Genomic DNA, 25,646 nt, shown 5'->3' with positions numbered 1-25,646 from the left:
TGATCAGAGAAACCAGCTGTTATTTATAGCAGTATGTTGAAAAGGATTGCCGGACGAGCCGGTGCTCTGTTGCATTACAGAAATGAGAATAATAGGAAATGTTACAAGTGTAAATGTGTCCCTCCCCTCAATCAGTGAAGAAATGCACCATCTTGTGCTGATCTGGATTTGTGGCTTCCACTTGGGCTAATCAGTATGACAGATTAATATTGATTTCCCGCCCCAGGCACCAGAGTGGCATTAGCTACCTTTCCACCATGTGAAATGAAAGATATGGGAAGTCATTGAGGCAAGAATTCATCATCATCGTTTCAAATCTGTCAGTGTGTTTGGGGAAATTCCTTAAAGCAAAGTAGATATATTTGGTAGACGGTGGCCTCAAAACACAATGTTTTGGAACATTGACTATTCTTGCGAAATATACACATTTAGATTATACTTAATCACACAGACTCTCAATCAATGTTTCCATCCTCTATCTCTATATCATACTAACAGTTGGTGTTGTCAACTCAAAGTCTCCTCATCCCTCAACACAGATTTGAAGTTGTCATCTCTTCAGTTGATGTTTAGGTCACTTGTTCCATGTAAGTCACGATTTGTTTCCTAAACCTGTTTCCACTGCACTTTGTTGAATTTTGGGACTGAAGAAAGACGTCACCTGGATGGCTGAATATGCTGCCACAATACTTGTTTATATCTTTCTGCATTAATGGTATCTTCACAGATGTGCAGGTTACCCATGCCATGGGCACTAACACACCCCATACCATCACAGATACAGAACGTTTGCACTGGTGACAATCTGGATGGTCCACTTCATCTTCATTGCAGAGGACACAACATCCATGATTTCCAAAACCAATCTGAAATGTGGACTCGTCAGACCACCACACTTTTCCACTTCGCATCAGTCCATCTCAGACGAGCTCGGGCCCAGAGAAGACTTGGTGTTTCTGGAAGCTGTTGATATGTGGTTTTCACTTCCATGGTAGAGTCTTAAATTTGAAGATGTAGCAACGAACTGCGATTGGCAACAATGTTTTTCCAAAGTGTTCAAGAGCCCATGTGCTAACGTCCTTTATACAATCCATTTAAGGTTGTTTTTGTCCCTGCCCCTTAGGAGATTTCTGCAGATTCTCTGAATCCTTGGATGATATTATTGATTGTGGGATGCCCCTTTTACACCCAATCACACTATTACCTTTTACCAACGAACCTGTTCACTTGTTCCAAACCTGTTTCTGGAGCGTTCCACAACTTTGCCATTTTTTGTTGCCCCTGTCCCAACTCGTTTGAAACATGTTACAGGCATGAAATTCAGAATTTCAGAGAAATTCAGAATGTATAATCGTACCTGTCAACATATAAGGGACGTTTCCCGGCGCCCCTGGGCCATCTCACCACCGTTGCCACCGTCCACATAACCCTTCCATTTAGACGAGGCTGCACACAGTGAATCCTAAAATCACCACTCGGCAACTACTTGCTTTAAAATATCAGCACAACATGGACTGTGTTAACTTGTTCCTCCTTCATGAAGTGACTACAATTAGTTGGTCATAATCAGATACACAGTTTTTCAGTTTGAACATTAAATATATGAACACTTTGTGATGTGCTCAATCGAATTAAGGATGAAAGCATTTGCAGATCATTGCATTTTTTTAATTTACCTTTTACAAAGTGTCACTTTTTTTGGAATCAGGGTTGTTTTTTGCATTCCCAGTGTCTCCACACTTCTTCCAAGGAAGAAGTTAAATCTGCAAGAGCCCACCAGAATGTTTGTTTGATCATTGTACTACAGCCTCTACTCTGACACGTATGGATGCTTCAAAAGGCTTGTAAAAAAAGAAACTGGGCACTGAATTATGTGAAGTTTCATGAGATAAAAGTCTGTCTATAACACAGTCCTGCTCTGTTAACGGTAGACACCAGCTGATCCAGCTCAAAGTTGTCCACCGTCTTTGCTATTCTAAATCCAGGTTGCACAGGATTTACCCTTCGGTCTCACCACTGTGTGACAGATGTCAAATGGCGGAGGGCACATTATCTCATATTTTCTGGCTCTGCCCTTCTATCACTAGATTCTGGGCCCAAATATTCAACTCGTGCTCAATGGCCTATAAAGAACCATCCAATTGGAGACTGGCCTTACAATCTTTGGCTGCTCACAATCCACTCTGTGCTTTCCTACAGCCATGCAACAGTCTTTGACGCTGGAGACGACTGTCACCAAATGACATCCATACTTTCCAGAGATGGAAGGCTGGGATGAGTAGCTCATGGCCCCTGTTTGAGATCCAATGCATAGCACTTTGTAGAAATGTTACTGCTATCTTATTTTATTTTTGATTTATTTGAATCGTATTTCATTTTATTTTATTGCACAGCTGAGTTTATCTGTTCACTATTTTTGTTGATTCATGTCATGTCTGAAGAAAAGGCTCAATATATATATATAATTGAAAATGCATTTAGAATACAAGCAGATGGAGACACTTTCTGTGTGTGGTTATTACATTTTTTACAGTATTTGTGTACAGTATAACATACAATGCTAAGACTCGTCAGCACTCAGATCGGAAGCTCCTATCAGCTTAACTGTTCCAATCAGCTTACACTGATCACTGTGTGTGTGTGTGTGTGTGTGTGTGTGTGAGAGAGCAAGAGACAGAGTTTCTGTGACGCCATTTGGAGTATTGCTTTAGGTTGGCTTTTGGTAGAGAAGAGAGCCAACAGGTTAACATACTGCCTGAAACACAGATGGAGGAGGTAGAGACAGAGGTAGGGGGTCTCCGCGTCCCGTCATTATCAGCACCTATCAACGTGCCCTTAAGCAGGGAAGTGACCCTGACCTGCCACAAGCCTGTGGTGACTACGCTCTCCTGGCCTCAGCTGACCCCTTCTATTGGATCAGGTTACTTCCTGGAAGATGTCACACACTGCACTATCTTGGAAAGTTAGGATATTACCTGTCTGCTAGCCAAGGAGGAAATTCAATTAGGACTTACCTACTGTGTAGTCTGACCTATGACCTTTCTATACGAAGGTGTTCTGATTGGTCACCTCCCATTCTTTGGCACGCCCTCTCTTCTTTTGCGTCAAGCGGGTTCTAAGCTAATCAAACACCAACATCCACAATGAGGCCAAGCTTATTAGCCCTGTCCTGGAGGATTGTGACTAATTACAGGAGGAAGGATTTCATCATTTCTAATTTTCACTGTCTTTAGTCACAACCTGACCTCTGACCTTTGAACTCAGACCTTGACACACAGAAGGGGAAACATGAACTTTATGTATAGTGAGTAACAGGGTTACTCATTCAAATCCATTGTTATAGCTAGTTGCAAGCTCAGATTTAATTTCTGACTAAATCTTGTGGAATTAAAGACTTATGTTTCCCTGTCACACACATGCAAAGGAGCAGTCCAGTTTCAGGTCTGCTGGTTTGTGACTGTTTCGTTAGCTCAGTCAATGTGGCTGCTGCGAGGAAAAGTTGGTAAAAAGCCCAAAAACTGAGAGGTGGGGATAAACAAGGCCGTGTGTCTGTGCATATATGTGTAGCCACTCACATCTAAATTACCTAAACAAATATTCTGGCATTTCACTGTGACGCACGTGTCTCCCCTTCCACTACAACACACACACTATCCCTGTGTGCATGTGTATGTGAGAGACTGGTCTGTGAGTGTGTGTACAACAGTCCGTTTGGCACAAGAGCAGCATTCCACAGCAGCCAGCGTCTGACGTCAAACTGAAGACATTTATAGTCTGGTAAACACACACACACACTCTCACACTAACATACAGTCTGACAAAGAGGCAACATTTCAGTCCGTCATATCAGCCTCTAGCTGACTGCAGCTCACTGCAGTTAAACACAGTAATTCATGTAGCAGTCAAAAGAATGAAAGACAGGCTGTGCATCCAGTTTGTCCAGTCAGTGAATCCCGCTAGAAATGAACACAGACTGGTGATTATACCCTGGTGCTAGCAGGACTCTGTATTCATCACACTAATGCAGCACAGAAAACTTAAACCCACACAGACAAGCTTTTTCAAGCAGTTGAAATAATTTATGCAAAGATTATGAATGAAGGTTCCATGTTTTTACTGGTCAGGTCCTTAAACTGGTGGCAAAACTATACTTTATATAGCGCTGCAACGATTATTTCTGTTTTCCTAATCTGAATTACTGTCTCGACTAATCGTTTGGTCTACAAAATGTCAAAAAAAGAGTTATAAAATGTGTGTCACAATATCTTCAAAGCCATGGTGACACCGTCAAACTGCTTGTTTTGTCCAACCAACAGTACAATACCTAAAAATATTCACTAGATTATTACATAAAACAAAGAAAAGCAACAAATCCAGCCAACTCAGAGTCAGGAACTGAATGTTTGCCATTTTTGCTTAAAAAAAGTCTAAATGCTAGCATGCTAGCACCTCTGTTAGACTGTACTTTTGGTGCAGTGGGGCTTTGAGCTAATGGCTAATGCATGATAACATGCTCACTGTGTCAGTGCTAACAGGTTGATGCTAACATGTGCACATTTTAGTGCGTGCATTGCAAATTAGCATGAAATAGAAAGTACAGCAGAGGCTGATGGGAAAGTCATTAGTCTTGCAGGTATTTGGTCATAAACCAAAGTGCTGGACAAATTAAATTTTAACCTGCTGATGGCGCTAAATGAAAGGTGAGAGGATCACACAAAAGTTCCAACAATTTGTCCTGAGGGGGACATGAATGTCTGCAGCTAATTTCACGGCAATCCATCCAACAGTTGTCAAGACACTATAAACGTCAACCTCACGGTGGCGCTAGAGGGAGAGTCGGGATCTCAACAGTCATCTGGAGTCATGCTCTGGGGACCATGAGTAATCAAACAAAGTTTCATGACCATCATCCAATCATCGAGATATTTCAGTCTGGACCAAAGTTAAACAACTAATGAATTATCAAAGAAGTTGCAAATTATTTTCAAAATAATGTTATCCGCTCTATTTTTTGATTTCTCACAATGAGGACCATAAACATATTATTTTTTTTACAATCCCTACAAACTGTATCAAATTGATCAGTATTTAATTTTGTCTATGCACCAGCACTGTAGAAGAACACTGCCCGAATAAAACCTTCGACAAACTTATCATTTGATCTCAGATAAGGCTGACGATCTGACTAAGCATTTGATGCCAACATGTGGTGCTGGACAGGTTTCAATGCTTGGCTCTAGAGACAGATTTCAGTGGGATCCTGAAAGTATTTAAAGATCAACCCCCAGGCCTAATGCTGTCTACATTCAGCTAGACCTGAAACTATTAGTCAATTAATCGATCAGATGACTGACAGAAAAATAACTGGAAACTATTTAAACAAAGGCTCAAGTAAGTGTCAGTGACAACATGCCAAAAATGTACTGTTTCCAGCATCTCAAATGTGAATACTTTCTCTTTTGTTTATTGCCTATGACAGGAAACTGAATCTGCTGGATGGACCACACGAAACATTCAAACATGTCAACTTAAATTGTGATTTTTCAATATTTTCTTACATTTAAAAGATCGCTCAATTGATTCTTCATTAAAAATAACACAGAGATCAACTGATAATGAAAATGGTTGGTTGCAATTGCTATATTCAAAATAGTCAGCATGGACCAAAGAAAAATGATCCAGAAGAGCTCAACCTCAAATGAAGCTGATGAAGATGAGGGTCGGACACATTATGTAAGCACAGCAGAGCTGCGACTAACAATTCTCTTCATTTTCAATGAATCTGCCGGTTATGTTCTCGATCAATATACTGGGGAAAATGCAATCACAATATCTCAGAGGCCCATGTGACTTCGTCAGCTGGATTGTTTTGCTCCACCGATAGTGCAAAACCAAAAAATCTTCAATGTACTAATAATCACATTTTGGCCATTTTTGCTCAAAATGTCTCAGTCAATTCTCAAAGAAGTTGCCGATTAATTTCCAACCATTGACTGATGGATTAATTGACGACTCTTTCCAGCTCCATGTTTCAGTTAATAGAGGTTGTTTTTTGACTGGACCCCTGGAAAGCACCCATTCTGTACTACAAAGACCTATGATTTTACAACTTCTGCCTTTGACAGGAGTGCGTCTGCCTCAAAGAGACTGCGATCCGGCCTTTATCCAGAAAACGAAGCTGTTTGCTGCTCAGTGCACTCAGTTTGTAAAGTCTCCTTCCTGCTACACGGGAAGCATTTCCAGTTAGCTTGGAACAAACTGGAGAAAAAGACAGACCATCTCTGGAAGTTGTAGTGCAGAAACATGAGAGCTAAGCAACAAACATGGCGACTTAACAAACACAAAAACACAAAATTGGTTTAGTAGTTGACAACGCCTGTTTTCACAGCAGGTAATTCTTCACTGACTCCAAAAGCCTGATCTGAACTTAAGCCTTTGCTCCTTCATCTGTGTCCTCTGATTACATTTACCATCTCTAAGCATTATCAGACACTGTCTGCCAATAAAAGAGATGCTACAATGTGCACTGGCCAAGATTATGCTAACTATGGAGAAAGGTTAATAAAGACAGAGATAAGAAAGTCAGAAGTGCATAGTTTGACGTCCAGTCTCTGTTTCTGTCGCTCCTATTTCACACTGCTGCTGCTGCTGCTGCTGCTGCTGCTGCTGAGAGGTATTTCTGGAAACCAATATTCATCTTTTCTCTCCTCTCCCTCTCTCTCTCTCCCTCTCCCTGTCTTGTTCGTTCTGCATTGCTAAAAGGAAATAGGCACTATGACATCAGCCCTGCAAAACACTCTAAAAAAAGCCAGGAGAGAGAGAGATTGAGACAGAGGGGGGGAAAGAGAAGACAGAGCAAGAGAGAGAGTGAGGTAAAAATAGGATAATGGCTGTGTGTACTTTAGACAAATTAGAAGCTAAGAGAGAGAGAGAGAGGAGTCACATGTGTGGCGTTGCCATAGAGACGGAGGGTGGGTCAGAAGTATTATGGGCTGGCAGACTGTAGGTCATCCACAATGGATGCTGTCTGTTGTGCTATGCCATGCTTTACGTCTTTGACAACATCTGGTTCCATCACTTACACAATAAGCACGTGTGTGTTAGAGCTGCACTGAGCAGTATTTTTAAATGAACAATGCAGCGACTGCATGTGAATGTGAAGGAGGTCGCTCGGTAATGGACCCGCAGTTCCCCTCAGTTCAGTCGAGTGTTTTAGCGTCTCTCAGCTCGTTGTTTTGGTTGACCCCCAGCCTGCAGCCTCAGTGTTTTGGTTCACTTTCAGAGCTCTCATCAGCCTCTTTTCCAGAAGCAGAAGGCAAGCTGTTTCCAGCAAAAAAAAGCATAGACAGACCAAGTATAAGAGGCAACAAACACCAGGCAGACAACATGAGCGACGAGCTGATGAACACAGTGGAGAGAGCAGACAGGTACTTCCCTCAGGAGAGACTGAGGATCAGAACAGATCCAAAAAGAGACTGAATACTGCACTTTCATTTGTTACTTAGACAGAAACATGACGTCAAATGAAGGCAACAGTTAGTCAGTTACTAGCTTTAATAACAAAACATTTGCTGGCTCCAATATTTTCATTCACAGATTTGCAGTCACCAACAGTGTAGTTCTCACATTTTTTTTAAAGTTAAGCAGTTGCATCAGTAGCACTTCAGTTCCATATGACAGGCATAACCAGTCCTCAAGAATAAATGCGATCAATATCAGTAAAGAGCAAACACAAGCACAAAGAGCCCCTTTAGCATACATGTTCAAGTGTCTACAAGCTGTTAAGTCTGAACACAAACACACAAACACAAATATACACTGACTTGGATTCGCCAGCGAGCCAACACTGTAATTTCGGCTGAAAAGAAGATTAGAGTGAATGTGCGTCCTGCTTGCACCAATTAACAACCTGCTGGCATCAAGAGGTGGCATCAAGCCACGCTCCAAACCCGGCTCACCTCACCTCAGCAGACTCGCCTGTACCGAAACCTCCACAGTTCGAACGTCCACAGCAGACGTTACTGGTTTTAAATAGCCACATGTCTCAATAAGGCACTGAATATCTTTGTGCACACTCTAAATGTGTGTTTCAGCATTAGAGATGTTACTCAAACCTAGAAGTAAAGATTAAGGTAATGTCCTGAGAGGTGGTTGAACACAAGAGCAGCGGAGTGTTCAAAAATGTTCTTCAGAGTCTCAAAAGGTTCCCTAAAAAGGTCTATCATCCTCCCTAAACTGACAAAGAGCAGTGTACAGCAGTAGATGTAAATCACGAGAGAGTGATTTATGGAACAGCACCTGGGGCATTCTTGCCCTTTTATTCTGAAAAACTGAGGAGGCATTGTGCTTCATGCATCAACTTCTTTCACAGATGAGAAATTCCTTTAATGTGTTTTTTATTGCATCCACACCCTTGTCATTTCTGGGCATTATCTCAAATTGTTGACTTTTTTTTTTTTTTGTCTACAGGTTTTTCTCATTTCTTATTTTCCAGTCATGATGAAGAGACATTCTGAGCCTGACCAAACAAAATGATAAATAAATACAAAAATAAAAAAGGTACTATTCGTGGATTTTGTCTAACATTTATTTGGGGGACAATCATGCGCTCAGCTTTGGAAGTGCAGTTTCTATAATCAACAGGCTTTGGGGATGTAAACAGGAAGTATATTGTTTCAGTGGATTCACTGAATTAGCTGTGGGATACAGCTTGAGCCCTGTTTGTTTTAGCCTATATCTGTTCACATTTTGGTGGATTGGCACCGATAAAACTCTGTTGAATTAGCTATTAGAAGTTCCTGTTTGCTGTGTGCCCATGTATGTACAGACACCTATCACTGGATGACTTTGATACTGAGCAAACAATTAAAACAAAAGTTGTGGAGTGATTTTTGAGCAGAGGAAGTTTATTCACAACAGGTCACACTCATTCTTAAAATAATGCATCATGTTTGTGTTCAGATGACTCTGAGGTGAGAAGTAGTACGAGTTTTGGCATAAAATGCAGCAGTTGAGGGTTTTAGAGTTGCTTAACAGCCTCAAACTGGTGAACATGTTGTTGTTCCCATTGATTTTAGAACACCAGCATGCACCTGCCCCCTTCACCTCACGCTGTACCTTTGCCTCAAGTCTCTCCCCCTGTGCAACTCACAGTTTGAAAACCTACGACTGAAACCAACTGTCCATCCTCATATCCTGTTCCATCAACAAACAACCACCACACACACACACAGCCTCTTTTTCCAAACAACACTTTTTACATTTGGATCCAAACCTTTAGTCTGTTGGCCCAGCACAGCAGCCCCCCTCCCCGCCTCCTTTCCCAGAGATGACTCACCGGCAGTGGGCATGGCAGTGCTGGAGCCCCTGTTGTCACTCAGGAGCTCCAGAGGCTGTTGGTGGCTGTCTGTGCTGGTAGAGGAAAAACAGGACTCAGTCTCATAGATGGTCTGCAACATGGCGCACAATCCTGATACCGTGGGATGCAACAGCATGCCAAGACAAGACGCAGCGCTCTATTTTGTCACAAAAAAACACCAGTCAGTTCCTCTTCCGAGATAGTGGCATGGCTCAGTTTAGGATTCAAGTTGCCAAGTATGGAGGGAAACAAATATCAAAATATGGTTTCAGAAATATTGAATCACAGGAGGAATTGAAAAAACTTCCAAATGTTCTGTTTCTGTGCTTCTATTGTAAAACTGACTGAAAAATTACCGTGAATTCCATCAAAAATTCCAGAGAACTCCTCTGTGCTTTTATTGTGTAATCCAGAAAAGGCAGCCTGTTCAGGCTGCAGTCTCCGTTCAGATTTTTGCAGCTAGCCTCTGCCTTTTCCTGCAGTTTTCCTCGAGCTTCTGCTGTCTCTGGCTCTTCAGTTTAGGCTGTGATGACCAGTCGCTGACACTTGGGACAAAATCCTCTTTTCTAATGTTGTAGCCTCAGCTGCAGGTTACAGAAATCCTCCCCTCAGCTCGGCTTGAAGAATGAATCAAAATCGAAGTGGGAAGATAAACAGCTTTTAAGAGTCAAATTTAGGAAATACGGGTTCTGTACTGACTCTCTGGTCTACATCACCTGGAGTCCTGATCCATACACAACGCTTTCCTGGCTCCTGAGGCAGCGAAAGTGGCCGGTGTGTTGCAGATGGCAGAAAAAAAGTTTGCGTCCTCTGGTGCACTGAACGCTCTCTCCAAATTGAACAAGCAAAACCAAGAACAGGAAGGAATCAATGAAAACTCATCGCTGTTCGTAGCCCGTAAAACTGGGCATTTCCATTGGGTGAGAAGTGATGGAAGGCATCGGCTGGAAAGCGGTGCTGCTGCAGCCTCTCCGCCGCTTCCCGCAGCTAACAACACAACAAAAATACAGAGACGAGGAGAAGCTGAATTCCCCTGCTCGGGTGCATCAAAGGATCCTCATGCTGCTCTCCTCCTGGGCGACGAGAGGGAGAGGAGAGGAGGAGGAGGTGGAGGAGGAGGAAGAGGAGGAGAGGCGAGGACGTAAATAGCTTTGGGAGAGCGCTCCCCGAGGTTCCATGCTTCCAAAATTAGAACGAAGCGCTGAGAGAATGACAGAGAGAGGGAAATGGAAGGAAGGAGAGAGAGGGACAGAGCGGCATAATAAAAAAAACAGAGGAAATGCGAGGAGAGGAAAGGCTGGGCTGGAGAAGACCAGCGGCGAGTTAGAATCCTCCCAGAAAAATGAGCAGCCAGAGCTCGCACGCCGTCCTCTTATCCCTCGCTCGAAAACACATAAAAAACGGGCAGGCTGCTGCAGAGCCGAGCTGTGCACAGCGACTAGAAACAGCTGCTGGTCAGACGGCTAATATTCACTGTCTGAGAGTCACTGGTGTGTGTGTGTGTGTGTGTGTGTGTGTACGCGGGAGTGTGTCTGTGACGCTCTTTGAGCTGCTGAATGAACGTTGAGAGAGGGAGAGAGGAGACGGAGGGAGGAGGGAGAGCAGGAGCGAGAGGCTGAAAGTAGATCACTGGGTGGAAAGGAAGTTAGACGGATGAAGAGAAAGTCAACAACAGCTTCTTTCGTTTCAGCGTCACAACATACAGAACGTGAGAAAGAGAGGGAACACGGACACTCCTTCACCATCCATCCCTCCGTTCGCCTCCATTCGTTCCTTTTTTTGCTGCGTGTCTCTGGTGTTAGATTGACTGACTTTTTTAAAGATTAAAGACCAGGAAGGGGAGAGACGAGAGGAGAAGAGAAGCATTTACTAACACAGGAGATGGGGGGTTGATGGAGGGACTATAGCTGAAAATAGCCTGCCAGGGAGGAGGAGGAGCTAGAGATAAAAATAGACAGAGAGAGCAGTAAGCCTACAGCTCTGGGGTGGGGTGGAGGGGGGCTGTGGGGGGAGGGGGAGGCGATCGGCGCTGTCATGTTTCTGCACTGCACTGTCCAGAGATCACCTGTCAATCAGATGGCGTGGGTGGGACTGTGACCTCTTCCTCCTCTGATTTTCTGTTGATGCAGTCTGCAGACTGCTCATGCCGCTGCCTTGTCCTGTCCGTGTGCATTGTGTGTTCAACACGGTGAAGCTGTTCCACTTTTTATTCACCGTGCCAGCCTTGTGGCGCTAGGGACGGTAATGTCGGCCGAATCGGTCGGCCCACCACGCCGGTTCAGACTGAAATGTCTCAACAACTCTTCGATGGATTTGGTGATCCAGCACCACCAGCAGGTCACAGTTTTCACTCATCCATTGAATATGTCAACATCTACCTGATTGATTAACACCAAATTTTGTGGGTCCCCAGTGGACGAATCCTGAGCTTGGCGGCGATCCTGAACGTCATTTTTTCAATAATACTGTCCAACAAAATTAATGATATTCCCACCAGACTCAGCCGTACCTTATTCTAACTAGCAAAGTTAGCATGCTAACATGCTAAACTAATGATCTAATGAATGGTAAACATGATAAATCAGCCAATATTAGTGTAAAAGTTTATTTGTTCACAATTAAAAAAAAAACAAAGAATCTATAAGATTTTATGTTGTATTTGAAAATTAAGATTGCCTACATTTAAAAAATGTATTGGTCAACATGTTGTAAGATTTTTTTAACTTTCAAATATCACTATCAGTATTACCTCAGAAATCCAGTATTTGTCAGAATATTATTCCATATCAGCTTTCAGTATGTGACAGTTTTATATACCAACTTCTATGGACACGTTTTAATTGGTACCAAAAAGTACTGACGTTGGCTACCCAGCCCCATATGTTAGAATATACCAAACTGAATGGACTATCAACTAAGACACCACTTACAGGAAAAAACAAACAGTAATGTCTGTTGTTCATCAATCTAATGGATTCAGATAAAGGCTGGAAATCCAATATGGCCATAAATCAGTCACTACTCATTAACGCTGCAAACAATGGCCTAATACAAACAGAGATACTGAAGTGAGAGACATTATCTTATTATGCAATACTAACAGGCAGGCTGACAACTCTATACACTGTACACATGGCATACGTTCTGGTCAACAATCAGCACTTCCAACAAACTCAAAACACTAGAAAGGGTTAGACCTCTTTGGCACGAAGCAGAACAGGAAAAAAAACTGTCTTTCGGGAATATTTTGTGAAATACGCTTACTTGCTTTGTTGCTGAGGACCAGCTCTCAGCTCTCAGCTGTCTCTCTTGATACCACTCTGTACTGTATGTATGTAAATATGAAGCTACAGCCAGCAGCCACTTAGCTTGCCATAAAGACTGAAAAACAGGGGGGGATACAGCTATCTTGGCTGTGTCCAAAGGTAACCAAATCCACCTGCTAGCCCCTCTGAGGCTCACTAACTAACTCATTACAGATCGTGTTATATTTGTGTAAAAAAAACAGCAAAAAAACTCAAGATCTCAAAATCTCAAGGCCAGGCCAAGAAATAGTCCAACACATAAAATCCGCATAAAATACCACAAAGTGTTGTTTTCACATTCCAGATTTTCGAGCAGTAGCGTTTTAGAGGTGTGTCACACCCGGGAATTGCCGTGGACATACACGAAAATGTTGCTCTATGACCAAAAACTGCACTGCTCACTTTTCTCACTTTGCTGTCAGTGTGGATATTATTAATTGAAACTGCTGGCTGCTATTTATAGTGGTTGTTTGTTCCATTCAGCAGCTCAGTCCTAAGTGAGGCTGTGCTTTAAGGAGCAGGTTCCAGTGTTTTAACAGAGCGCAAAGGGATGTCGCCGACTGCTGGAGTGCATGGATTACAAAAAACAAAGGATCAGAATGAATCAGGCTTTATGCAACCAATGCTAATACATTAAAAAAAAGTCCTGAATGGCCGCAGTACAATGCATGATGAATTAATACAATGCAATTTCAATAAGGTGGATGATTCTGACTCCTCTGCATTCATCAGCTTCTCATCCCCGGCTGATGGCTGCTGCTGTGATGACGGTTTCCTTTCCAGGAATAATAATATTTCATTGAATCATTTTATCATCACCTTTTCCCACCTCCTCCTCATCACCTTCGTCGCCCTCATCATCCTCACCTCCTGTGTAAACAGCTCTGTGTGTCCTCAAGCAGATTTAGGGCTGCCTCAATATGACTCACAAGCAGAGAGACTAAATACATAGAAAGAGGAGAAAATGTAAATACTGAAAACTAATATGTAATGTCCTGCATTGTTTCACATTTACTGAAGCTGCTGCATTGTTTTTCTGTGATCCAGTACTGTGAGTATTTATTAAAGACGTGTTCTGTCACCTCACATCCTCGTTTCAAATCACTGTGGCAGCAAGAGAGTCAGAAAGAGATGCGACTGACCAGGCAACATGTCTGACATCTCAATGGTCTCACATACTAAACACATCTGTTAAATGTGTGTGTGTGTGTGTGTGTGTGTGTGTGTGTGTGTGTGTGTGTGTGTGTGTGTGTGTGTGTGTGTGTGTGTGCCTACTGCAGTAGCTCAGTGGATGACTCATCTCTGCGTTTCTATTTGAGGCGCATCAACCCCTGGAGTCATACTGCTGTCTGTGTGTGTGTGTGTGTGTGTGTGTGTGTTATGTACTATATCTGTATCCATGACAACCAAATTACAGTCAGTCAGTCAACTAGTCACTCAGTCTGAGGCAAAGGTGTCAAAAAAAAAAACCTCAGGTGTCTTGACTGTGTGCTACCCAATTAATCCAATTAATCTGCCATCCACTGATTGTCAACACACAAAAGAATACAGTGAGTAACATGTACTTTATATGTTGGAAAATAATACGGAACAATACCTGCATGCTTCAACAGAAGCTCTCACACCAGTTTATCCATTTAAAATATATCCAGACACAGATTTGTATCACGGAGGAGTCAAAAGCTAAAAGCACGGCAGCCCTCAGCAGGGACGCACCTCCATGTTTTAGGACTACTGGTTCTGGCATGCTGTTCTATGTGAGAACCCTCCCAAATAATCTCAGATCTCGGTCTGCTGCTTTTACGATGATTTGTCCTAACTAAGGGTTAAAAGCATGACGATAGAACATTGATGTGTGCCGTAACATCATGCAACTCTAAGCTGTTACAAACCATCCATGCTTCATGTTTTTTTTAATGGATTCATTCTTTTCCTTCACTGTTTCTGGTGTTTAGCCATACTAGCAAAGTGGCTGTAAGGATGGAAATGTCGGTCAATCTGCTGCTCAGCTACTTTGGTCCAAACTGTAATTCCTCAAACAACCACTGGATGGATTGGAGTTTTGTACAGACATGCACACAGTCTTCAGATGGATGAATCCTACTGAACTTGGTGATCACCTTTGACCTTTTCCCTCGCACGATCATCATGTTACATTTGTGACATTTGTGGTATTGGGAAATAGTGGCAGAGTGACCCCTAAATTCCACCAGGCATGGCTGAGCGGCGCAGCGTTCCGCCTGCAATGTGGCCGCCATCGCTGATCGAAGCCAATCTAGGCAAGGCTCGCAATTCCACCAGGCGTCCCTGAAGCAGTCTCTGCTCCGGCGTGAATACTGGTCTATTTTTGACAGACGCTGCCTCGAGCTGCCTCGAGCAGATCGAGCCAGGCAGGAAATCAACACAGAAAACGGCATAGAGAATTGGGTAAATTTTCAAAATAAAACACCCTGTGCAGACTCCCATCGTGTATAAGCAAGAAACAGAATTAAAACAGACAGAAAAAAAGAAACCAATAAACAAATATCACTGAAAAATTATGTAATCAGCAAAATCTGAGCCAGTCAACAAAATCAGGCAGGCAGAACACTTCACTCAGTTATCTGTGCAGACAACTCCTTAGGTTTATAAATTTAGTACCGAAAAACAAGACATTTTTGGATACTTGATAGTATCAAACCAATTAAATCAATGCCATAAAAGTATCAAAGTTCAGTACCCATCCTTCAATGCCTACGTACAGCCTCGCAGAGCAGCGAGCATGGCTAAAATACTGCTTTTGATTCTATTGTTGCAAAGAAAATAAGGCTAGAAAATGGAAAAAAATCGATTTTCTCTTTCCTAGGTAGCAGTGAATGAGCGAACAAGGGAATGACTTCCGACACAGCCAAAACTATCATGCTGATGTTTAGCAGGCATAATGTATTTTAGTGTGATAGCATGCTAGCATTAGCTAATTAGCAGTGAACACAAAGTAAAGTTGAGCCTAATGGGAATGTAATTTTATTGTGTTGTGAGTGTGTGAATGTTTTAATTTTGCACATATTTGGTCATAAATCAATTACAATTTCGACCTGACGATGGCGTCAAAGGTGAAGTCAGAGGATCATCAAAGCTATTACAATTCATCCTGAGGAAGGATATGAACGGCCATACCATGGTAATATCATGGCAATCCATAGCATAATTGCTGACACACACGCTAACAATGGCTGAAAATAAGCCATATTTGTGACTAAGCTGCTTGTCCAATATGTTCATAATTCTGTTAAAAAAAGGAAAGACTCATCGGTCATGAACATGTTCACACATATTGTATACCACATTGTTTGACTGACACTGCTGTAAACAATAAAGAGAAAAATATACATCACATAGTACAGGCTTGAGAGCACATCAAACGAAACTGTTGTGTGAGTGACATTCAACCATATCATTACCATCAAAAACAGACATGCAGGTACCAGCCTGTCACTGAAGGGCAGCAGAGAGAAGCAACATACAGTATGATGATATGACTGATTCTGTTATTGACCTCAGATGCATCAGCCGCTAGAAAGCTTCAAATATTCCAGCCCTCCTCAGACTATTTACCCCCAGTCAGTAAACTGAGCCGCTAGCTCAATAAAGTTCCCTTACTATAATTGACTGGCCTGACAAGTGTAACAACAGACCACACAACTGAGGTAATCCAACTCTGAGAAAAATGGATAAAGCTTGCATTGCTCATATGGATTCAACCAGGCGAGGAAAACCTCGACACAATAAATACAGAAATCATGTAAAAGAATGGTACGCTGTATTGTTACACCCCCCAGTCAAAACAATTAATTCTTGTGCTTACAAGATAACAGTATCTCTTTATAAAATGAGCTAAAACAGAAGAACAAAACAGACATTTGCCAGGACAGGCCAGTTCCCAATGATCTGGCAACCACCTACAGCACTCTCATCAACACCAGCCAGTCAGACACCATTTCATTTACTAAACCAGTACAAGCCACAAGAGCACCCGTCTCACTCCAGTTTCACCAGTGTCAACCACAACAGCTCTTTGAGATGGAAGACTGACCTGAGACGTGTGATGAATTCATGAAGGTTGAACCTGGACTTCCTTCTCCAATCCTTCCACTGAGTTAAAGTGGGTCCTCGGAGTCGGCCATGTGTCGGGGGGCAGACAATGGGCGCACAGATGAATCAGACTTCCTTCTCAATGTCAGCTTTTCTGCGAAAGAGAAAATGATGTTTCTCAGAATTTGCTATTCACCTGTTTTGGGTTTTTTTTCTGCCTTTCTTCACACAACAGTCGACTGTTTGCGAAACCCCAAACATCAACTATCCAGACAGCAAGTCTGTCAAGCTTTAGATTTGTTCCCATGTTGAAATGCTAAAGTTTGGGCAGTGGGCTACATTAAATTTTAGCCTTTCAAAAACCATAGAACCAAAGAAATGGATTAGTGCGGTTGTCTGTTCCGACATGTGCCACAAGCATTAGCACTGCTAACGTCAGCAGCTAACTAGCTTACTAAGTACAGTAGTGACCTAACTCAGCTAACTTCCAACAAACATTTCATTTTTGGTTCAGGTTACAGTGAAAAACAGCTCATCATAGCATGTTGCAGTATTTTCCTACTGAGTGGAAGTTAGCCAAAGATGATAGGTCAGAGTTCAGGCTAATGCTAGAAGCTCTGTCCTTCTTTTCAATGGAAGGGCAAGTTTACACTCCAGAACTCCCAATCCAACCAGTTCAAACACGCTGTTCGAAATACAAACAAGCATAAATCCAACCTCTGTTTGTCCAAGTATGCATGCTAACAAAATCAAAGTCATGGCACTCATATTACTAAGAGTGAAACTAAGAGTGAAGCTCTACACTGCGCTATGAGAACAATGGCGTCTACGTGAATCATGATGAGGAAGATGAGTGTTTGCCTCTGACGTCCAACTTCAGCCTGTTTTTTTTAGTATGATATCATATGTCAAAATCTGAAACAGGGGTTTTGTTTATAAAATGAGCTGGAAAGATTAAAAATCAGCCAAATACAGTGTTTTCAACCTCCTGGCAGCGCTGACGTTAGCTTGATCAGCTAGCTTGTCATTTCAGCCGCAAAATCAACAGCCGTCAGGTAGAGGTGAGAAGCCGGCTTTTATCTGAATCTGCCACCACAATCAACCGCATGTGCAAAAGCTGTACATTCCTACAAGTGGACATATTAGTGAAAAGTTTATAAAGCCAGTGTGCAGTACTGTTATGGAGCCACGCTGTGTTTCCACCGAAATGCATTTCCTGGTGGCGTCTCCACTGTGCGTACTGTTGTTTTGCTGTCGCACAAGGAAACGATAGAGGAAGAAATGTGCTCAAGGAAAGGCCAGAAGTCTGTGGGTGAGTCAGATAGCTTCCTGTAGTCAGCGAAGGCTTTTGGTCAAACATATAAGACCATATCCACACGCTCTCATCTCTTTTCAGTCTGTCCAACTTTACATCTTGCGAGCCTAAATTGTTCAGGCCTCCGGGTTAAGCACACATTTGTTTCTTTACTCTCTCCAAATGAAGACGTTTCGACGCGTCACAGCTGAAAAGCACAGGTGGAACTAATTACATTAATGAAGACACTGTCTCAGCAATTAGTGCACTGAAATGAGGCAGTTGGTGTTGTTGTTGTTGTTAGTTCCACCTGTGTTTGACAGGTCAGAATGTCTGCGGTGAAAAAGGTCTATTCAACTTCAGCTTTACGTTTTTAATCCTGGCCATCGTATATCTTGAGGGGTTTGTGTGTGTCATTTCTCATGTGAGCAGCTGTAATGGACTACAGACATGCAGTTCATGTTCTTGAATATGTTACTTAAATAAAACTAGCCTCAGTATATTTATCAGTTCTATCAATTTCCCAGAGTTCAGAGAGGCATTTGCAAATGTCTTGTTTTGTCAGATGAACAGTCCAAAAACACAAAGATAACCAGCTTCCAATGACAGAAAACAGAGAAAACCAGCAAATATTATCATAGGAGAATGGTTAGAGTAGTTACATATGTCATAGTATTGTATTATTATTATTATTGCAAAGTGTGTACACTACCTGTACAGTATGTGTAACACTATAGACTTAAATATATCTTCATGCATATTGGATTTATTATTCATATCTAAACCTATACCTACACTGCATGATGTATAGTACACACATCATGACTGCTTGATTTACACTACTGGATTTTTTGGTCTCTTTCACATATATAGTTTAAGCTATTATAATGTATAGCTTCTACATGTAGTTCTTTACCTGTAAATTTCCTTTTCCTTTACAAATTGTATTCAATTCCACTTTTTTTTCACTCTCCGTGTGTTGTGTCCTGAACAGGAGTTACATCATATTAAGGAAACAAGCTGCAGCCTGTTGCTTACTGCGGCTCCCCGGTCCTCTGCTGCCACCTACTGGTCCTGTAAAGCACACTGTATCAGTACGGGAGTGTGTGTGTGTGAGAGAGAGAGAGAGAGAGGAACAGGATACACAGAAAAAGGTCATGGATTTCAACATCCGGAATGATTGTCTTGAATGAATGTCAGAGTGTGTGTGTGGATGTGTGTTCCTGTGTCTCACAGGCTGTAATGTGATTTATAGGAACACGGTTAGCTCGGATTCCCCTCAACCCACCCTGTGTTTCCACACAAACACACTCATTTGTTCTTCACACCACACGCATACAGGCACACACAGACTCACAGCAGCAACAGCAGGTCTGTCTGAGGTCTGCTGGCTCTGAGCCCAAACACAGATCCCAGTCATTTAATGCTCTTCACTGAAGGAGGGGGCACCTCACTGTAGGTGGATTCATCATCATCATCATAATCAACATCCTCTCCATGTCACCTCGACCCAATGTTTGTTGGCTTCAAACTGCAGCTGAACTAATCTTAACTGGTTTACATGTGCACTTTAATGATTCACATGTTTGCATAACTGGTAAACAAGTACTGTACACTGAACTGGTTAATAGGGAAACTGGTCAAACATGTACCTTAAGTTCATTTGCATGCCGATCAAGCAAGTTTACAAGTACGCATTACGTTTTAAGGTTAAAGTTAACTGGTATACAAAGGTTATAGAGCACGCATGTACAATCTTATGCAATCCAATACAACAGCCCTGCAATAAAAATTAAAATAAAACATAAAATGCAATTAGTTTGTTTGTTTTGAGACTGTAATTCAACACTATGGTACATTTCAACACTTTAGTTGTCGGCAGTGGGGTTTCTAGTTGTAAAATATGTCCAACTCCTGTACTGTAATGTAATAGGGTGGACATTAAAAAACACCTTTAAGTAAAATACAGAGCAAAACTGTGTCCTCCTTCAATATAAATCAGCACAGAATATCCTCAAAATGACCAGGACCCAAACAAATTGCCACTAGGTTTAGATGGCCAGTATATTAGCACCATACAAACATTTGGTAATGATTACATTGCACATCACTAGTTTTGTTAAATACATGTTTTAGGACATATAAAAATACTTTGCTTAAAAAACTTAAAGGCAAAAATTGTGTCTAATATAGGATCAAGTTTAGTTACCTAGTAAACAAATGTTAAAATTGCTTCTACTCCAACTGCTCATAGAAAAATCCATAATCTATGAATATGACTCAAAGTTTAACAGCTGGAGAAGACATCTCCTGTACCACTGCAAAGAGTTACATTCTCAGTGTATGTGCACTGGAGGTCACTATCAAATCAAATTCACTCTCAAATCGACTTACTGAATCTGAATCCTTTCGAATCCCTTTTCTTATTATTATCATCTTATACCTAATCTTATTAAGCTTACATTTTAACATTTGCAAGTTACTTAAGGCTAAAATAACTCCAACTCAAAGATGTCTGAGAGGGCAGAAACTCTACAGTTTGTGTGACAGACCAACGAATTTTGTGACCTGAGAGTGAGATGAGCAGCAATGGTAGTAGATGCTAAAAAAGTGAAGTGAACAGTGAAGTACTAATCACTGTTTTAAAATGCTGAAATCCTACAGTACATGAAGAAGCCGGCTTAACACTGAGCATTCCCACGCTGGTGCAGCTGCATCTCTGCTGGCAAATGTTCACTATACGCTAGCTGAAGTGACAACATCTCTAAAATGAGTTGATAGCAACAACAACAACAAAACAAAGACAAAAACAAACAAAGGTTCTCACCAGGAACATTGTCCCTGTGGTCGAGGTGGCCATGTACTGAAGCCTGAACAGGAGGGCTGGCAAAAAAGTCTGCAGAATCAACACTGTCTGTAGCGTGATGTTGGGAAATGGCTCATCTGACCAACAGTCCAAAACTAGGGATGTTAATGACTGACCATTGATCAATTAATTGCCCTTAAGAGTTTAACTGATTGAAAATGTATTAACTGAAAATGTATGTTTTGTGTAGCATTTCTCCAGAGCTCGCATGTAATAACTTTTCTACCACAAGAGGAGCTTCTCCTTTGACTTAATGAAAGCCAAGAAAGCTATGGCATGTACAGGCACACCACAGGAAGAAGTGGTCAGTGGGAAATGGAGAGGCGAGATGAAAAGAGCCAAGCGTAGTCCTGTGGGGAAGCATTACACCGTAAAAGAGAACAATGCCCAATGTAAATACTGCGACACCATTCTGAAATCCGACTCTGGTACGGCATTGTTGTAGCATCTGAAAAGTCAGCAGCCGACGATCACTGTGCAAGTCGAAAGTGGAACACTGTCCTCCAAGCAAGCTGTCAGGTTTGTGTTAGCTAGAAGAGACTGTAGCAAGCACCAAGCTACAGGGCTGGTGACTAAAGACTGCAGTTCCTCGAATGACCACTTGAGGGTGGCTCCAAAAGTGAGTCATCCCGAATTTTATGGCAGAAATGAACTCGTTTACAGCCTCTCTATAGCTAATTTCGTGGTTCATAACAATTGTACTGGGAGTAATTTTTTTTTATATAACTCACTTCATTACATTAAGGCTTTGATAATTGGCAACCAGGCTCCATCCACGCTCCACCTCTTAGCCCATTTTTGGATTAGCTGGGAGTTTGGCAGAGTCAGGCAATGCCAATATAGTTACAGCCAGAGCCACTGTCACCAACCTTTTCAACAGCTCTTCAGAGACCTGTGGGTAACATCATAGAGACGACGGCCATGTTTTGTACTGTCTATGGGCTGTAGTGATGTGCATGCAGAGGCAGCAACTAGTCTATACTTTATGGTGAAAGAGGACGTGATGCCTATAAACATGGTGGATGGTGATGGAGCTCCTGAGCAACTTAACTACATCGAACCAGGCTATCGCATCCTCTCAAGAGGTACAATTACTAGTCATGTGGAGAGTCAGTACAAAGAAAAGAAAGACAAACTTAAGGAGGAGTTGCAGTCAGCCAACAAGGTGGCCTTAATGACCGACTGCTGGACTGCGCTAACTGCGGCGAGTTACATCGCAGGTACATTCCACCACATCGATGAAGACTAGCCTTTGAAATCTGTGGTCCTGCAGGCGATGCCATACCAGTCAGACGCAGAGCAGAAAACCTAGCTGAAAAATTGAACGAGGCGGTGCGGACATGGGGGCTAGCTAGTCAAGTGACAACCTGTATACAAGAGAAAGCAAAAGATACTGTGGCAGCAAACAGCATAAACAGGCATTCTGTGCCACCAATGGATTTGCCAGTTATGTGTACTGGGTCATTGCTGCAGCTGGGAAACTGGTGAGGCAGCAACGAATGACCGTACCAGCTACCAGCTCGCCGGCTAATACAAGATGGAACGCAGTCTACAAGATGATTGAAAGAGCATTGGACCAGCACTGGGGAGGATACAGCACCAGTCTGGGAAGGACTCCGTGCCACTACGATTATGTCTGGTGAGACGTCACAAGCTCCAACACATAGAGATTGTCTTTATCCTCTGAATTTAATTGAAACCATTTGTTGGCTTAATCAGAACTGCAGAACTGCCACTGTAACTTAAGGTAACTCATACATATTATACAAATATTATTTGTGTGCACATGGTGTCATCACCAGCAGTGATTGCATCAATGTCAGGCCCTCGCCACAAACACCTTGGATTTGTCACTTCAGGAAAGAGACTACTTGCCTATGCTAATCTGCTCCAACCGGCAGCAGCAGAGCCATTTGCGTGGCCACTGCAGCGGATGAATTGAGTCACGTTATGTCCAGCGGAGGTGGAGACGGAGGAATACGGCCTCTAATGAACAGGGAGCCAGGACTCTGCTGGAGGACAGCGTCACCACAGCCATGGTACTACTCTTTGGAGACCGGTATTTTTCAAATGCACTCAACAGCGCTGAAACTGAAGTCAAAAACTTCCTCTGCAACAAACCCGATCCTCAAACCCGAGCATGTTCATGAACAAAACTAATGTGTCACTTCAGCTGTTTATACAAAACTTAAATTGAGAAAAAAGGTGTGTTTTGTATTTAATTGTTGCTGATTAATTATTGATTGTTAACCTATTCAGCTATCTGCAGATTGATTTTCTCTCAATCCACTGATCAATGAACTGACTAATTGTTTCAGCTTTACATCCATAGCTCTCTTGCTCTTCATTAAGTCAGATGACTATAAGCTTTTGTTTTGACAATGGCTATTTTTAACAGGCTACAGGTGCATTTAGTTCAAAAAGACAGACAGAGGGACAGTCTGGTTGATCCCATTTACACTTGGTTTTTAAAATGTAGTCTGTATCTGGACACAGTATCCAGATAAAGAAAATGTATGTTTAAGCAATAGTGTAAATATGCCACGTTTTGAATGTGATGGATCTGCCAGACCACATCTGGTCATACCTCGAATTACTGATGATTGTGTGTGTGTGTGTGACAGAGTTTCATTAAGTTTATTAAGTTACCACTAACTCATTAACTCACAAAACTGTGATTTTTTGAGGGAGTCTGGGGCCACCTCAAATTACTCAGACGCATTCAGACGATTGGTTATCATTCAAATAACAGATCTGGATCCAGATCCCATCTCAATACCAGGTGTAAATGGGGTTTTTATAGCTGAAAACAATTAAATAGTTGACTGACTGATTGATAAGTTGAACAGCACTAAATAAATTGGTAGCTTTTTTCATTCTGTTTTTTATTTAAATGCCAGTCATTGGTTCAACCATCTTGATTGCAAAAGATTTCCTGCTTTTCTGTGGTTTATATCACAGTTTTATGGTAATCTTTAGGATATTGAGACAAGCATTTTTAGATATTTCCTGACATCACACAGACCAAACAATCAATTGATGTAATGTGAAAGTAATCACCAGATTTAGCAATAATGTACATGATCATCAGTCGCAGCCCGACAGTTCAAAACTTTTGAATTGGTAACGCACAATGAAAACTTACAAAAGCAAAATTTTAATTTCAATTAAGTTCCTATAATTAATAAGCCTGTGTACAAATGGTCTTGCCTATTTCTGACTGCCTTTACAGAATGTGGCACTTTACCAACTCTGCCAACTTTCGAAAGGACTCACAGGAAGTCCAGCAACTGGGCTGGGTGCCGTGGTAACAGTGTCAGGGCCTAGATAATGGGATGAAATGCTGTGGGTGAGTGCACGTTTGTGTGTGTGTCCCTGTGTGTGTGTACTTAGGTTATGGAGCTAACTAGCTGTGACAGACTAACCTGCTGGCCAACTGCTCCATTAACCTAATGACATGCAGACCAACACATACACACCAGAGAAAGAAAGACAGAAAGAAAGAAAAAGTCAATTTGAAAATAGAACAAGCTAACACTTGAGTCATGTGTCTCAATGTTGCCAAAGCATCAAGAAATTTCAATTTTTCTCTCTCTCTTTCTCTCACTCTGCCTCCCTCTCTCTGCCGCCTCGTCCTCCTCCTCTTCACACCAACATTTCCTAAAATACCTGGCCCCTCCCATTCTGGAGAGGAGCAGGAAGTGCTGCCTGGCAACCACGGAGCTGGCTGCCGTGGTAACGGTTCACCTGAGCACCTCTTCCCTAAACAAACAGCAAGTGTGAGCAAGTGAGAGAACAGGATGTAGAGTCCGACTGTCTGTCTCTTAACAGTATCTGTTTGTAGTCTATATTTCTTTCCCGTTTCCACTGGTTTTCCATCACACACACACACACACACACACACACACACACACACACACACACACACACACACACACACACACACACACACACCCTCTCCAGCTGGCTCAAGGAGAAAGGAGACAAATACATGTATTCCAACACACACAGACACTAACTGTCCTTTCAGGAGTGACATGTGGACTGCATACATTAAAGATTACTGTTACATGTAGAATAACAATGATCAGTTGCAACTCTACAGATATTAACCACCTATTTTCACATGACACATCACAGGTGTAATGTAGGGTACTGAAGGTCAGGACCCCCACAAGAAGTCACAAGGTCAATGTGAGGAGTGGCCAGACACACAGAGGAGGAAAGTTTGTTAAGTACTTTTTGTTAAGTACTGGCTAATTTTTATTAAACTCACTTTAAACAGCAATAATTGCTTTTCTTGGCTACCTGGGGCAGTGGACACATGTTTTGAGTGCAACATTGACACATTTTTACATTGTTAGCAACTTTATTATTCATTTAGAGCAGTGCTTCTGATCACCTGGTGAATTTAAGTCCAATATCCACCCCCTCTTTTAGCTCTGTTTTTGGTCTCTGCCAACTCCTGAGGAAAATCAGTCCGTCTGCTTAAACGCTGCACTATATTCACAAGCTAATTGCTAACTGTGACTGTCTGCTGTTTGGTGCTTTTTACAGCCTTCTCACTGAAAACAGCTGCATGCTGTGGCCGAAAATGGCAATGAGCTGGAACCCACTGTAAAGCTCTGTAAAGCTGAATATGCAGGTGATAATTATCTGATGCTTTATCACTGTGAGGGACCTCTTTCACTGTTGTCTTATTTTTATATCACTGCTTGATATGTTGGTTATAAAAATATCCATTATATTAAA

At 42.1% G+C, this 25,646-nt stretch overlaps 1 protein-coding gene across 1 annotated transcript in view; it reads right to left on the bottom strand.

The window, feature by feature from the left end:
• hdac5 (histone deacetylase 5) overlaps positions 1–25,646 on the bottom strand; it is a 60,757-nt gene that overhangs the window by 31,056 nt on the left and 4,055 nt on the right. The window contains exon 2 of the mRNA XM_041957833.1: positions 16,736–16,888. Coding sequence (XP_041813767.1) covers positions 16,736–16,757 — 22 coding nt within the window. The 5' untranslated portion in view covers positions 16,758–16,888. The remainder of the gene's footprint in view (positions 1–16,735; positions 16,889–25,646) is intronic.

Source organism: Chelmon rostratus, chromosome 17, assembly GCF_017976325.1.
Source record: "Chelmon rostratus isolate fCheRos1 chromosome 17, fCheRos1.pri, whole genome shotgun sequence".
In the NCBI taxonomy this organism is placed as follows: Eukaryota; Metazoa; Chordata; class Actinopteri; order Chaetodontiformes; family Chaetodontidae; genus Chelmon; species Chelmon rostratus.
This window is presented reverse-complemented; position numbering and strand designations above follow the sequence as displayed.